Below are 15,066 nucleotides of genomic sequence, written 5' to 3'. Positions count from 1 at the left end.
TATAAAAGCCCTGTTTCTGTTCCCGTTGTGTCAGCCAGGCCAATTCCTTTCCCAGGACTCTAGGGAGCTTAGCCCTAACTTCCAGAGCCACTCTGAGCAAGTCATGCATTCCTTTGTCCAATTTTTTCTCATCTATAAAATGAAAGCATCACATTCAATCTGAGAGAGTAAGCATATTTTATCCATACACAACTCCAGTGACTTACAACCGGACCGAGAAGGATTCTGAAGGGCTGCATCCGAGTTCAGCAGGAAAAAGTTCTGGGATAGATTAGTACTGTCTGCTCCAGGCAAGGGAATGGGAGATCGTAACCTGTGTGCTACGTTTCCCATTCTGGAACTACATGGTCTCTAAGCACCATTCCTGCTCTAATAATCTTTAGAAGCAGCACGGTTTAAAGAATGTGGGCTCTGAAGCCAAAGAAATGAGGATTCCATTTCTGATTTAGCCCTAACTGTATGTGCCTGAACAAGTCACCTTACCTCTCCAACCCTCAGCTTTCTCATTTATAAATGGGGGTGATAACAATGATCTCATTATCACTATCATTATCAAACTAGTGTAAGAATAAGAGACCTAGCACAGGGTTGGCACTAAGTCCCAAGCATATCAGCACTCACCAGATGGTAGATAAGTCATAGTTTGTCATTGCTGTGTGTCTGGAATCCCTTTTACCAGCCAGTCAAACTCCAGGGCGGCTCTATCTGACCAGATTCCAGCATCCTCTCTTAGTATCTGCTCTAACCACTAGGCGTGCCTTGGCCTTTGCCTGGTTGAACATTTCAGAGGCTCCTGGACTCCTAAATTCTTGCCTTATCACAAAAATCCTCCCTATGGCTCTACCATCTCTTCCAGCACTCACCTCCTCTGTAATCTTTCTGTTCCTCGTGGCAGCTTTTTTCACCTTGCTAAGCCTTTTTCCATGTTGGGTGAGTGTCATTGACTGGGAACTGGGAGACTGTCCCAACATCCTTTTATTAATTCAACAAATGTGGCTGAGGCCTTGCCACTTACCAGGACAAGTGTGGGCACTAAGGTCCCAGAGCGCGTCCCTGATCTCAGCAAGTTCCTGTTCTGGTCAGTGAGACAGATGAGAAGTAAAAATAGCTAGGCGCGGTGGCTCACACCTGTAATCCCAGCACTATGGGAGGCCAAGGCGGGTGGATCACCTGAGGTCAGGAGTTTGAGACCAGCCTGGCCAACATGGTGAAACCTCATCTCTACTAAAACTACAAAATCAGCCGGGCGTGATGGCAGGCACCTGTAGTCACAGCTACTGGGGAGACTGAGACAGGAGAATCGCTTGAACCCGGGAAGCAGAGGTTGCAGTGAGCCGAGATCATGCCATTTCACTCCAGCCTAGTGACAAGAGTGAAACTCCCACTCCAAAAAAAAAAAAAAAAGAAGTAAAAATAATAAAATGTAAATCAATGATAGTGTTAATGGCATTGAGTGGTGGTTTCCAAGAGCCAGGCTAATGCCAAGTGTATCTTCTGCATTCTTCCAATTCAACTCCCACCCTTGGATCAAGCAGACCTGGGTTCAAATGCCTGGCTGGGGTGCTACTTTCTTTGTGACCTCAGGCACATCATGACCTCACTAAGCCCAGTTTCCTCATCTGTCAAATGGGGTAATCATAGGACTGTTCCGAGATACGTAACATACTTAGCACAGTGAGTGACACATAAAACACTCAGGGACAAGAATAGTTAATATTGATTGAATGCTTGCTTAGGTGCCAGATGTTGTTCTAAGTGCTTTACCCAACAATCCTGAGATGGGAAATATTATTCTCCCCATTTTACAGATAAGGCAACTGAGGCACAAAGAGGTAAGTCACTTTGCCTTATCACACAGTCACTTTGCCTTATCACACAGTCAGTTTGCCTTACTAAGTCACTTTGCCTTACTATCACACAGATAGTAAGTGGCACCATCGGGAGTCAAACCCAGAGAGTCTGGCTCCAGAGTCTGTGCTTTTAACTGCCTGTGTGTGTGTCAGCTGTTATTATTGTTGATTTTCACATCAACATTAAGATGTAGGAATTATGCCCATTTTATGGATGAGAAGTTGAGGATCGGAGCAGTTCATGGACTTGTCCAGGGTTACTTGTGAGACAGTGACAGCCCCTTTTCTGCATGGGCAGGTAACAGGTGCTCTGTCAGGGGCAGGAACAGAGCCTAGGGATCCCAGGAGACCCAGCAGCATGGCAGGGGATAGGGGACAAGGGTATTACGACTCCCACAGCCAGGCTGAGAATGCCCTACCATGCTTTCTCCCCAGCCGAGTACCAGACAAGCATCCAGGAGAAGTTGCCACTCATCATCGGCTCCTCGGCCGCTGGCCTGGTCTTCCTCATTGCTGTGGTTGTCATCGCCATCGTGTGTAACAGGTGGGTGGGGTCTCCAGGCTTGGCCAGGCCTGGCTGTCCCAGATGGCTTCTCTCTCTCTATTCAGTCATCCCTCTACAGTGCTGGTGAACCGAGGAGGCATTCTCACAATTGCAGGGAGAGATGTGGGTAGGAAGTGGAAGGCTTCAAGTGGCCTCCCACTACCTAAGCGGCCACCATGTGCAATCCATCCCTTTGGGATAGGCATCGCCCCTGACAAGCCCACTATTGAAAGAGGTGGCACATTAAGACACTAATGCAGTGGGCAAGAAAGATTGCAGGATGCTAGGAGTTTAGTGGGTGGTGGAAGGGGTATACAGATTGTCCTGCTTTCTGCATGAGTTCAGGCCCCCTGGCTGAGGTGCTGGAAAGACGGGGAGGACTTAGGAGGAGGAGGGGGGAGGGACCTCCCAAGTGGCTAGGACGGTACAAGCAAAGGCAAGAGGGTGGGGCCAGTTCCTTGACTCCTGCTGGGTATAATGCAAAGAAAGATTCTCTTCTTCTTTAAAGAGTTCCCCATTTCAGAATAGACTGAACCATAAGTTCAGGTGGACAGAAGCCGTGGCTGGAAGATGACTTTACTTTTTGAAGGGGGCTTGGCTGGAGGGGGAACTGGGGAAGATGTGAACCTGGACTTGAGGTGGGAGGAGTGGGAAGGGACAAGTGGGGCCAAAAGGGGCAGGCAGGGAGCCCTCTGGCAGGGGTGTGGCTTCTAGGGCCTGCCCACCCTCTCCCTATCACCTACTGTGGCTCCCAGCTCCCTGGGCGCCTTCAGGTGGCTCCAGCCCTTTGCTCTTGTTCCAGAAGACGGGGGTTTGAACGTGCTGACTCGGAGTACACGGACAAGCTGCAACACTACACCAGTGGCCACAGTATGTACACACCCAAGCGGGCTGGAACCCTTGGGCCCTTCACTGTCGGTTCCCCAGTGACCTCTTAAGCCATCTTTGACCTCCTTCTGCCATGCTGCAGGCAGACAATGTCAAGTGGTTGCCTGGTTGCACTAAGCTCACTCTCACCTCTAGGCCTTTGCAAGTGCGGTTCCCTCTGCCTCAAGCGCTCTCCCCCTTTCCCTTTACCCATGTAGCTCTTACTCATCCCTCAGGCCTCACCATACACAGACTCCTCCAAGCAGCCTTCCCTGACCCCACCCCATCCTGGGTTTAGGGGCTGCATCTGTGCTCGCAGGCTGCATTGAGGTGGCTGTTTCTTATCTCACCACCGTGATAGTGGGGGCCGCTGGAGACCTGGAATTGTGTCTGATATTTACCATGTCTCCCCAGCACCAGCCTGGTGCCCAGCACATAGTAGGCACTAGACATATTTGCAGAATAAATAAATGAATCAAATTGAATAAATAAGATGATGAGGACTCTGGGCTCTGGCCCAAGAGGTGAGAAAAGCAGCAGGAGTCCCTTCTTCCTTCTCTTCCTCTCACTCTGTGGCTCCAGACCCCTGTTCTTCCCCAGTGACTCCTCTGGTGGCCTCTTCCCCTTACCCAGTGCCCTCATTTCTCCCACCGTCCCATCCTATATCAGGCCAGGGCTGGGGATGTATGTGCCACACACACAGAGATGTCCCCTCCTGAAGGGCCAGAGAGAAAAGTAGATCATAGATTCCTCTCTCCACTTGACCTGGGCAGAACCAGTAATCAGGGAGTCGGGGGAGAGCAAGAACCTTAGTCCTTACTTCAGCTCACTCAGCAAAAAGGAGTTCTAAATGGGTCCAACATTCATTCTCAAACTGTACTCAGTGCGATGCCCTGAGGTTCCTCAGGTGGCTGCCTCTGGGTACAGAGGCCCATCATCATATCCCTGCCCTTGTCACACAACTGTCGTGGGCCTACCACATATGCCAGGCACTGTTCTAGGTGCTGGGGATCCCAGCACCTGGTCATAAGGCCAGGCACAGTAGCTCACGCCTGTAATCCCAGCACTTTGGGAGGCTGAGGCAGGCAGATCACTTGAGGCCAGGAGTTGAGACCAGCCTTGCCAACATGGAGAAATGCTGTCTCTACTAAAAATACAAAATTTAGCCAGGCACGGTGGTGTGTGCCTGTAATCCCAGCTACTCAGGAGGCTGAGGCAGGTAAATTGCTTGAACCCGGGAGGCAGAGGTTGCAGTGAGCAGAGATCATGCCACTGCACTCCAGCCTGGGTGACAGAGCAAGACTCTGTCTCAAAATAAAAAAATAAATAAATAAACATATAAGGCCAGGCACAGTGGCTCACGCCTGTAATCCCACCACTTTGGGATGCCAAGGCAGGTGGATCGCTTGAACACAGAAGTTCAAGACCAGCCTGGGAAACATGATGAAAGCCTGTCTCTACCAAAAAAAGTACAAAAATTAGCTGGGTGTGGTCATGTATGTCTGTAGTTCCAGCTACTTGGGAGGTTGAGGTGGGAGAATAGCTTAAGCCCAGGAGGCGGAGGTTGCAGTGAGCCCAGATCGCACCACTGCAGTCCAGCCTGGGTGACAGAGCAAGACCCAGTCTCAAAAAAAAAAACAAAAAAAAAAAGAAGAAAAGAAAGAAAAGAAAAATACATGTCATAAATGCAGAAGCGTATGGTATATTTGAAGATGAAAGTGCTATAGGAAAAAGACAAAGTGGAACAGTAATGGACCGAGAGTTGTGGGGATCAGGGTGGCGTTTTTAAATACGACAGCTTGGGTTGGCCTCACTGACAGGGTTTGACTTGCACAAAGATACAGAGGAGCTGGGAGAGTGAGCTGCTCAGAGGTATCTGAGGGAAAAGCATTCCAGGAAGAGGGAAGAGCCAATGCAAAGATCTTGAGGCTGGAGCTTCCTGGCAGGTTTCGGGAACAGCAGAGGCCAGTGTGACTGGAGCAGAGCAAAGAGAGAAATGGAAGCTTTGAGGGAGTCCAACGTGCAGATTCTCATCAGGCTCAGCAAAGCCTTGGCTTTTCCCTGAGTGAAATGGGGAGCTGCTGGAAGGTTCTGAGCAGAGGGATGACATGCTCCAAGTTACGGCCTTGGCGGGACTTCTCTGGCTGCTGTCTGGAGAATGGACCAAAGGGGCTGATGCAAGGAGACCAGTGGGGTGGCTGTTGGAAGAATCCAGGGAAGACATGATGGCGGCCAGACCGAGTGGCACGGAGAAGGTAGTGGGAAGTGGTTGGATTCTGACATATTTCAAAAGCAGAGCCACTAGATTTGCTGCAGGATTGCATGTGGGTACATAAGAATGAGCAGAGTCTAGGAGCTCCAGGTACGAAGCCTCTGGGTAAGACATGATTTGAAGTAAAAGTTCCTGGGCTTAAAAATAGTTTGGGGCTGACCAGGCACGGTCGCTCACGCCTGGCCACCAGGCCAGGCGTTGGAGAGCTTGGCTCCCAACACTTTAGGAGGCCAAGGTCGGGAGTTTAAGACCAGCCTGACCAACACAGAGAAACCCCGTCTCTACTGAAAATACAAAATTAGCCAGGCGTGGTGGTGCATGCCTGTAATCCCAGCCACTCGGGAGGCTGAGGCAGGAGGACTGATTGAACCCGGGAGGCAGAGATTGTGGTGAGCCGAGATTGTGCCATTGCACTCCAGCCTGGGCAGCAAGTACAAAATGCCATCTCAAAAAAAAAAAATAGTTTGGGGCCAGGCACAGTGGCTCACCCCTATAATCTTAGCACTTTGGGGGGCCAAGATGGGCGGATCACCTGAGGTCGGGAGTTCAAGACCAGCCCTACCAACATGGTGAAACCCCATCTCTACTAAAAATAGAAAATTAGCCTGGCGTGGTGGTGTGTGCCTGTAATCCCAGCTACTTCAGAGGCTGAGGCAGGAGAATCCCTTGAACCCAGGAGGTGAAGGTTGCAGTGAGCTGAGATCATGCCATTGCACTCCAGCCTAGGCAACAAGAGTGAAACTCCATCTCAAAAAAAAAAAAAATAGTTTGGGACATGTATGTAAAACTAGTTAAGCCATTAAAATTTCCAGAAGATAATTTAGGCAACTATTAACCAATACAGAAATAGAAAAGGACCTTCTAAACATGAAAGCAATAGATAACTCCTAAGAAAAAGATGGACACATTTAACTACAGAGAAATAAAAGTCACCTGTACATTAAAAATAAAGGTCATAGGCCAGGTGCCATGGTTCATGCCTGTATTCCCAGCACTTTGGGAGGCTGAGGTGGGAGGATCACTTGAGTCCAGGAGTTCGAGACCAGCCTGGGCAACATAGCAAAACCCCATATCTACAAAAAATGTAAAAATTAGCCAGGCATGGTGGCACACACCTGTAGTCCCAAGCTACTCAGGAGGCTGAGGTGAGAGGATCATTCAAGCCCAGGAGGTCAAGGCTGCAGTGAACCATGGTCTCACCACTGCACTCCAGCCTGGGTGACAGAGTGAGACCCTGTCCCAAGAAAAATGAAAAATAAGGCCGGGTGCGGTGGCTCACGCCTGTAATCCCAGCACTTTGGGAGGCCAAGGCGGGTGGATTACCTGAGGTCAGGAATTCAAGACCAGCCTGGCCAACATGGTAAAACCCCGTCTCTACTAAAAATACAAAAATTAGCTGGGTGTGGTGGCGCACGCCTGTAATCCCAGCTACTCAGGAGGCTGAGGCAGGAGAATCACTTGAACCCAGGAGGCGGAGGTTGCAGTGCACCAAGATTGCACCACTGCACCCCAGCCTGGGTGACAGAGCAAGACCCTGTCTCAAAAAAAAAAAAAAAAGATTATATATCCAAATAAGGTTACACAGAGGTACTAGGGGCTAGGACTCTAAGATATCTTTGGCCAGGTGCAATGGCTCACGCCTGTAATCCCAGCACTTTGGGAGGCCGAGGTGGGTGGATCACCTGAAGTCAAGAGTTTGAGACCAGTGTGGTCAACATGCTGAAACCCATCTCTATTAAAAATACAAAAATTAGCAGGGCATGGTGGCGGGTGCCTATAGTCCCAACTACTCAGGAGGCTGAGGCAGGAGAATTGCTTGAACCTGGGAGGTGAAGGTTGCAGTGAGCCGAGATCACGTCACTGCTCTCCAGCCTGAGGAACAGAGCAAGACTCCTCAAACAAAAAAAAAGAAAAAGAAAGATTATAAATTATGTCATCCCCTCTTATTGCCCCAAGTAATGAAATCATGATCATAGATGTGGCTAGACGTACTGCATGCATTCTGTGTGCCAAGAATTGTTTCAATGCTTTACATGTATTTATTCATTTGATCTTTGTAATTTCTCACGTTGAATATGGGGAAACCGAGGCACAGAGGTTGCACAGCTGCTCAGGGATGGAGCAGGGGTATGAACTCCAGCTGTCTGGCTGAAGAGCTGGCATCCTGTGCTGGCTCCATTCTGCTGAGCTGGAATGGGATAGGCTCCCATGCTCCGTCGCCTGGAGCCACTGGGGAGCATTGCTATGTGGTGTGTGAGTCAGTAATAAGGAAACAGGTGAGGTCTATTTTTAAGAGAGACCCCAGGGTTTGTTCCTAGATCAGCACATTTTAAGGCCTAAGATCCCCCTCCCTGCATCCTAAGCTCTAATGTTAGATCCAAGCAGAACTTTGTTCTGTTCAAAGTACTGCCAGCCCTGTGATCCCATATCCACCCAGCCACCCTGCGTGGTCAGGACAGAGGAGGAAGCTGAGGCCCAGAGAGCCATGTGACTGGCCTGTAATCACCCACACGGCCCCATGGTTTCCATCATTCAGCAGGTGCTGAGTGAGTACCAAGGTCTGTGATGCCTGGATATGGAGCCAGAGGGACTGACCTGGTTTTCATCCCTATTCTGCCACTGGCCAGCTGGGTGACCTCGGGGAAGCCATCAAACCTCTCTGAGCCTTGACATCTTTATATGGGAAGTAGCAAGAATGATACTTTTGTCACGGAATTGTGAGGATTAAATGAATTAAGGGACGTTAAAGTGCTTTGGAATAATATTTAATAATAGCCAGCTCTTCTTTGCAACAGTTTACAATTATTCAGCACTTTCCTTTTGCCAACTACTGTACTGAGCTCTTTAAAAAGATACTCTCATTTAATCTTGCAACCCCCTTAGGAGGTAGGTATTGTTTATTATACCCATCCGGTAGGTGAAAAAAGTGAGACACAGAGGTTAAGTAACTTGCCCAAGGGCACACAGCTGGATCAACACAGTGGTTGATCCTGGCTTCAAACTCACAAAGCAGCTGATTTGTGACCAGAATTAGCAGCAGTGCCAGAATTCAGACCCAGAACTCTGTACACTGGTTCGTCTTCCCTCATTGTGAATTTCGCATTTGAGGGCAGAGCAACAGCCAGTGGCTGACACCCGTAAATCATCCAAACAACAGCCCCGGATTTTCTGTAGCCTTTGCCTGCAGAGGTCCTCACCCGACCTCGGTTCAGCAAGTGCCCCTTCTGAGAGCCAGGCTTGTTGGAGGCTCTGGCCACCAGGCACTCACTCACCTTCTATTCCAAGAGACAGACTGGGGAAGCACCTGGGAGAAATTGGCAGCCTGAGGGTTACAAGTGGAGACTCTGTAGCCGGCCTGGGTTCAAACCCCACTTCTGCCATTTATTAGCTGTGTTGATGTCATTTAACTTCGTGTGTGTGTGTGTGAGTGTGTGTGTGTGTGTGTGTAACAGGGTCTCACTTTGTCACCACACTGGAGTGCAGTAGCACAAACACGGCTCACTGCAGCCTCTACCTCCTGGACTCAAGCAATCCTCCTGCCTCAGCCTCCCAGGTAGCTGGGATCACAAGCCTGCACTGCCATGCCTGGCTAACTTATTTATTTTTTGTAGAGATGGGTTTCTGCCATGTTACCCAGGCTGGTCTCGAACTTCTGGGTTCAGGCAATCCTCCTGCCTCAGCCTCCCAAAGGGCTGGGATTATGGGCTTGAGCCACAGTGTCCAACTCATTTAACCTTTCTTATGCCAATTTCCTCATCTGAAAAGCAGGCATCACATGTGATTGTACCAAATGAAATTGCTATTTTTGTAGGTCAGAAACAGTTAAATATTGACAGTTTCATAAGGTATCAGCCTAATAATGGCACTTACCTGGTAGGGTTGTTAGGAGGATTAATTGGATTAAAAACTATAAAGTGCCTAGAAGAAGGCCTGGCACCCAGTAAATCTACGCTGAATGTATATTCAATAAGTGTTTACTAAGCATCTACTGTATACCACCTTCACATAAGTACTCCAGAGCCAACATTCTAAAGCAAGGGCTTATAGCTTTGGGTCTAAAGACCCCTAGAGCTTCCAATACCCCAAAATTGTATGTGAAATATGGGAGCATACACACACAGGAATACTTTTCCAAGGAGCAGATTCATAATTTTCATCAAATTCTCAAAGACATTCAAGACACGTAGTAATGCTATTATGTGTTCAATAAGCACTTTTACTTATTGGGCACCCACTGTGTGCCAGGCCCTGGGATTCAGCATGAACAAGACAGACACAGCCTCGGTCTTCCTGGGGAAAAGGGTAAACTAAGCCCTCACGGGCAGCAGAGTGTTCCAGAAAGGAGTGTCAGGGGGCTGTGGGCGTGAGTCTCTGGGAACCCCGGTACAAGGTAGAAAAGCCACACAGACATCAAGATCATAAGAGTGGGTGTGGACTCAGGACTGTGGGAGCCTGAGGAGAGGGTACAGGTCTCCCCTGGAGCAATCCAGGCAGTCTTCACAGAGGGGATGGCATTTGATCTGGTCACAAAAAGAAAGAGAGAGTGTTCCAGGTAGAGAGCACAACATGAACAAAAGCATGGAGGCAGGAAATAATGAAGTGTGTCTGAAACCCCTGGGTCAATAAGTCCTGTGAGCAGGCATCTAGGGAGCAGGGAGCTGGAAGTAAGGCCAATCCACGGAGAGCTGGGAATGCCAGGCAGGGGCATGCAGCTTTGTCCTGCAAGCAGCAGAGGCCCTCTTGACCAGTGTTGCTGGCCACAGCATGACGATGGCATCCAGTTGCTTGGCAGTGGAGGTGACCAAGGAGGGTTTGAGCTGCTGTGCTTCCCCTTACCTCCCTGAGTCAACCCATTCCTGTCCTCTATCCCCATCAGAAAGGGCCTCCCTGAGTCATGTTGGGAGGGAGGCTGAAAGCCAGTTGTCAAGAACCACAGGGCATGCATTGAGTCTGAGCAAGCAAGAGAGCATCCCCAGGAAGCCGATGCCCTGGCTCTGAGAAGGCTGATGGGGAAAGAGGTGATCATGGCGGAATCCTCCAGCAGGCAGCATGGACCAGATTCTGGTTGTATTTCATCCAGGAGGCAGTGAACATGGTGATTAGGAGTACTGGCCCCAGGCTCAAGTCTGACAGACCTGGCTTCAAATCCTGGCTGTGCCATTTGCTAGCTGTGTGGCCTTGGCCAGATGACTTAGCTTCTCAGAGCCACAGTTTCCTTATGTGTGAAATGGGAATAATGGTCCTTTCCTCTAAGAGTTTTTGAGTGGAGGAGCGAAGGCATATAAAGAGCCTGGCATGGTGTTGGGCACAAAGGGCTCAGTAAGTGACAGCTGCTGTTATGATTCTGTCTGTGTCATTTGGATTCTGCTCAGCCCTATAGACATTGAGTGTCTGCTGTGTGCAGAGCTTTATGCATGTGCCAGGGGAGGGAGAAATCAGAAAAAAAACATGTGTCCATTTCCTCCTCCCAGGCACTCACAGTCTTGGATGGTGGTTCTTTACCTCTTTGGGGGCCTCAGACTCCTGGGAGACTCTGCTGAAAGTTTTGGAGCCTATGGCCAGAAAAACGTATACATGTATAAAATTATTAAAAGTCCAGAGGTCAGGCCAGGCGCGGTGGCTCATGCCTGTAATCCCAGCACTTCGGGAGGCCGAGGCAGGTGGATCATTTGAGGTCAGGAGTTAGAGACCAGCCTGGCCAACATGGCAAAACCTATTAAAACTCTATTAAAAATACAAAAAATAAGCTGAGTGTTGTGGCACATGGCTGTAATCCCAACTACTTGGGAGGTTAAGGTGGGAGAATCACTTGAACCCCGGAGGCGGAGGTTGCAGTGAGCTGAGATTGTGCCACTGCACTCCAGCCTGGGTGACAGAGCAAGACCCTGTCTCAAAAAAAAAAAAAAAAAATTAATTAAAAAAAATCCAGAGGTCTATACTCAAGGTTGGATTTTTTGAGAACTTTTATTTTTGACAATATTTATTTCCATAACTTTTGGACTTTAGAAGCAGCATGAATTACTTTTTGAATAGAAAAGGACAATCATAATAAATGCATCCCATCTCAGGAGGTTACCAGATCTCCTACTGCTCATACTTAGGACTGCTAAGTAGCTCACAGACCCAAATTAAGAAACCCTGACCTCAAGGGTTAAACAAATACCCACACAAATAATCCCAAATAAAGCTAATGTGTTAGAGCAGCGGTTGACAAATTTTTCTGTAAGGGAACAGATAGTAAATATTTTAGGCCTTATGGGTCTCTCTTGTAACTACCCAACTCTGCTGTCATAGCTTAATAACAGCCACAGGCAAAGGAATGAGCATGGTTGTGTTCCAATAATACTTTATTTACAAAATAGGCTATAAGCCAATTCGCCAACCCCTATATTACATGCTCTAATGCCTAGATTCCTGGAATGTCTAAAATAGAGGCCAAGAGTGGTCAACTCATATGTCCAAGGTCACACAGCTGAGCAGGGTTGATGGCCTCACGCACCAACCAGCCAAGCCTTATGGTGACCCAAGGATTTCAACTGCCAACTCCTAGAACTTCTACCTCCAAAGTTGCAGCTCCCGGAGTGGCAGGAGAATGTGAGCAGGATGGTGGAAGAGCCAGAGTAAAGCCTGGGCTCAGGGAGGACCGGGAGGTCTGGATGTTGGAAGACCAGCTGCCTATCTGGGAGGCGGAAGATGGATGGGTCATCTTTCCCTTCTTTCAAAGCATTTTGCCGACTCAGTGCTGGCTGTTCAGAATTGGGTCTTTGACATCCAGGTTACCTTCTTCTCTTAGTGCATAAAAAAATAAGTGTGGGACAGAAGAGAGGGAGAACAAAAAATAATAATAATAATAAAACTAAAATATGCATCAGATCAGGAATCAAATGCCCCATGTCTAGCTTCATGCTGATTACCAGAAAATCAGGGATCCAGAAGGGGTTAAGACTTGGCTAGAGGGGGACCTGGGAGGTGGCCCAGCAGCTGTGGACACTCAGTCCCTGGTGAGTGGGGCGACCCCTCAAGGCTCTGGGGGCCCATTTGGGAGGGCTGGGCAGCTAGAAAGGGACCCTGGGGGAAGAGGAGGCTTGAATTAGGCCTGGAGAGACAAGGAGGAGCTCTCCTTAGCAGAACCCCAAAGACAACACGGTCTATTGCCTGCTGTTTCTGTATTTTAGTTCCAATTCGCTCCCTTCCTTTTTGCCCCCCTCTTCTTTTACGTTGCACCCCTTGATTCTGTATCACCTATCGATCCGTTTATCCATCTGTGCCCATGCCCATACCAGACATTGCTTATCAGTCCTGCCAGTCTCAGCTGCTCCAGAAAACCACTGTTGATCAGTGAGAGTTGGAACAAGAGCTAAGACCTATCTGCCACCCCTGCTGGTCTCTGTTCCCCTCACCTCCTACTCGGTTCACGCCCATCTGCTCAGTAAGACCCAGAGAGGTCAAGTGACCTGCAGGGAGTTGCCCAGTTCTTATGGGGGCCACATGGGAGTGGATTTCCCTCCATGGAGGGACTGGCTCCCGCTTTTCCTTTTTGTGTGCATCTTGAGTCAGTCCATATGACAGAGCCTGGTCTTGTCCCCCAGTGACCCCAGGCATGAAGATCTACATCGATCCTTTCACCTACGAGGACCCCAACGAGGCAGTGCGGGAGTTTGCCAAGGAAATTGACATCTCCTGTGTCAAAATTGAGCAGGTGATCGGAGCAGGTAGGTGGCTGGTACTCTCACATGTACTATGACCTTAGCCATGGCTGGCGAGACCACCCCAATGTATACCCTTGGGGCAGAAGGTAGGATGTGGGACAGGCGCCTCAAAGGACCCCCCAAGGCCTGAAGGTTCAGAATGACCATGAAAGAAGGGCCCTCAAAGGTCATCCAGTAAAACCACCTCACTGACAAAAGAGGAAACTGAGGCACAGGGCTGGGAAGGGACATGCACAGTGAGTCAGAGATTGAGCTGGGTCTGGAGCCCAGTTCTCTGGACTCCTGGTCCAGTGCTTTTCCTTCCTCCCCCCATGTATCCCAGTGCCTTTCCCCATCTCCCAGGTTCCCCTGCACCCTCACCCCCATGCCCAGCCAGGGACAACCAGAGAACAACCATGAGGAATTTACTGTCCTCTCCCAGAGGTGACTGGGACTTTTCTGGACCCCTGACATTCTTGAAGGGGTTCTGTGTCTGCAAGGATGAGTGGGCCATTGAGAAGAAAATGTACCTTCAGGCCCCGTGAGTGGACGTGACAGGGAACAGGAAGGTGGCCCTTCCACCTGGCAAGTGACATCCTGTCTGTCTTGGTGTTTCTGTCTCAGGGGAGTTTGGTGAGGTCTGCAGTGGCCACCTGAAGCTGCCAGGCAAGAGAGAGATCTTTGTGGCCATCAAGACGCTCAAGTCGGGCTACACGGAGAAGCAGCGCCGGGACTTCCTGAGCGAAGCCTCCATCATGGGCCAGTTCGACCATCCCAACGTCATCCACCTGGAGGGTGTCGTGACCAAGAGCACACCTGTGATGATCATCACCGAGTTCATGGAGAATGGCTCCCTGGACTCCTTTCTCCGGGTAGGGGAAGGCAAGAGGGCCAGGGGCCCATGAATGGGGCAGGAAAAGGAACAATGGACATAGCTTCATACTGTCAGAGCCTGAAGGGGTCTTGGAAAAGCTCTAGGTCAGGAATGGCTTGCAGGCTGTCACTTTCCATTCCCTTATCCATGGCAGGCACTGCTAATCAATCCCAGCACTCTCATCCACTAAGCCCAGAGGCAGTCCCAGAATTCTTCTCAGTATGGTTCCCCAGGAAGCCACAGTCAGCTGATCAGAGTTGGCACACATCTGAAATCTGTTTCCATTCCTGCTCTTAGCCAGCCTTCTCATTATGCACAGGAGAAAACGGGCTCAAAGAGAGGTAGGATTTGCCCAGAGTCACCCAGAGGGTCAAGATGAGGCCTGGACTGGAACCAAGTGTCTTGACCTCTCATCCAGGTTTTCACCAGATTTTGGAGTTCTCCAAAGCTCTATAGGCTGGTGGGAGGAGTTCAGAGCACAAGGCCAACAGAGGAAAGTGTATAGGCCTCCCAGGAGACCAAGACAACCAACCAGACAAAGCACCAGACTGGATATCAGAAGCAGGCCAGTGGACCAGCTGCCATTCAGTAAATATTTGTGAAGCACCTAACATGTGCCAGGCACCTTCCATACACCTTCTTGTATAACCCAGAATAGCCCTGGGAGATGGGTGTGATTTAGGCCCATTTAACACACAGATGAGGAAACTGAGACTCAGAGATATTAGGTCACATGTCCAAGGTTGCACAGCCAAGAAGGAATAAAGCCAGAGTCAAACCAAGCATGTCTGCTTCAAAGCCTGTGTTCTTACCACCACCCTGAAGTTGGCCTCTGACGGGCCTCTCTGAGGTCCCGAAGCATCTGAGTCCTTCCCCAGGGGAGCCCAGAGCCAGGCTGGCAGGCCCTGCTCTGGTTTCCCATTATGAGGATGATGCAGAGCTCTGATGCCTGCTCTTCTGTTTACTCTGTG

The 15,066-nt window shown here is 49.6% G+C and overlaps 1 protein-coding gene across 7 annotated transcripts in view; it reads left to right on the top strand.

Annotated features, from left to right (window-relative positions):
• EPHB2 (EPH receptor B2) overlaps window positions 1-15,066 on the top strand; it is a 206,997-nt gene that overhangs the window by 184,511 nt on the left and 7,420 nt on the right. For 4 of the 7 annotated variants that reach the window (XM_055355247.2, XM_031011808.3, XM_055355154.2 and 1 more), the window contains exons 8-11: window positions 2,286-2,394; window positions 3,197-3,264; window positions 13,123-13,245; window positions 13,846-14,093. In XM_055355247.2, coding sequence (XP_055211222.1) covers window positions 2,286-2,394; window positions 3,197-3,264; window positions 13,123-13,245; window positions 13,846-14,093 — 548 coding nt within the window. The remainder of the gene's footprint in view (window positions 1-2,285; window positions 2,395-3,196; window positions 3,265-13,122; window positions 13,246-13,845; window positions 14,094-15,066) is intronic. The other 3 variants (XM_063701892.1, XM_031011809.3, XM_055355207.2) reach the window with 1 other exon arrangement.

This window comes from Gorilla gorilla, chromosome 1 (genome assembly GCF_029281585.2).
Source record: "Gorilla gorilla gorilla isolate KB3781 chromosome 1, NHGRI_mGorGor1-v2.1_pri, whole genome shotgun sequence".
In the NCBI taxonomy this organism is placed as follows: domain Eukaryota; kingdom Metazoa; phylum Chordata; class Mammalia; order Primates; family Hominidae; genus Gorilla; species Gorilla gorilla.
This window is presented reverse-complemented; position numbering and strand designations above follow the sequence as displayed.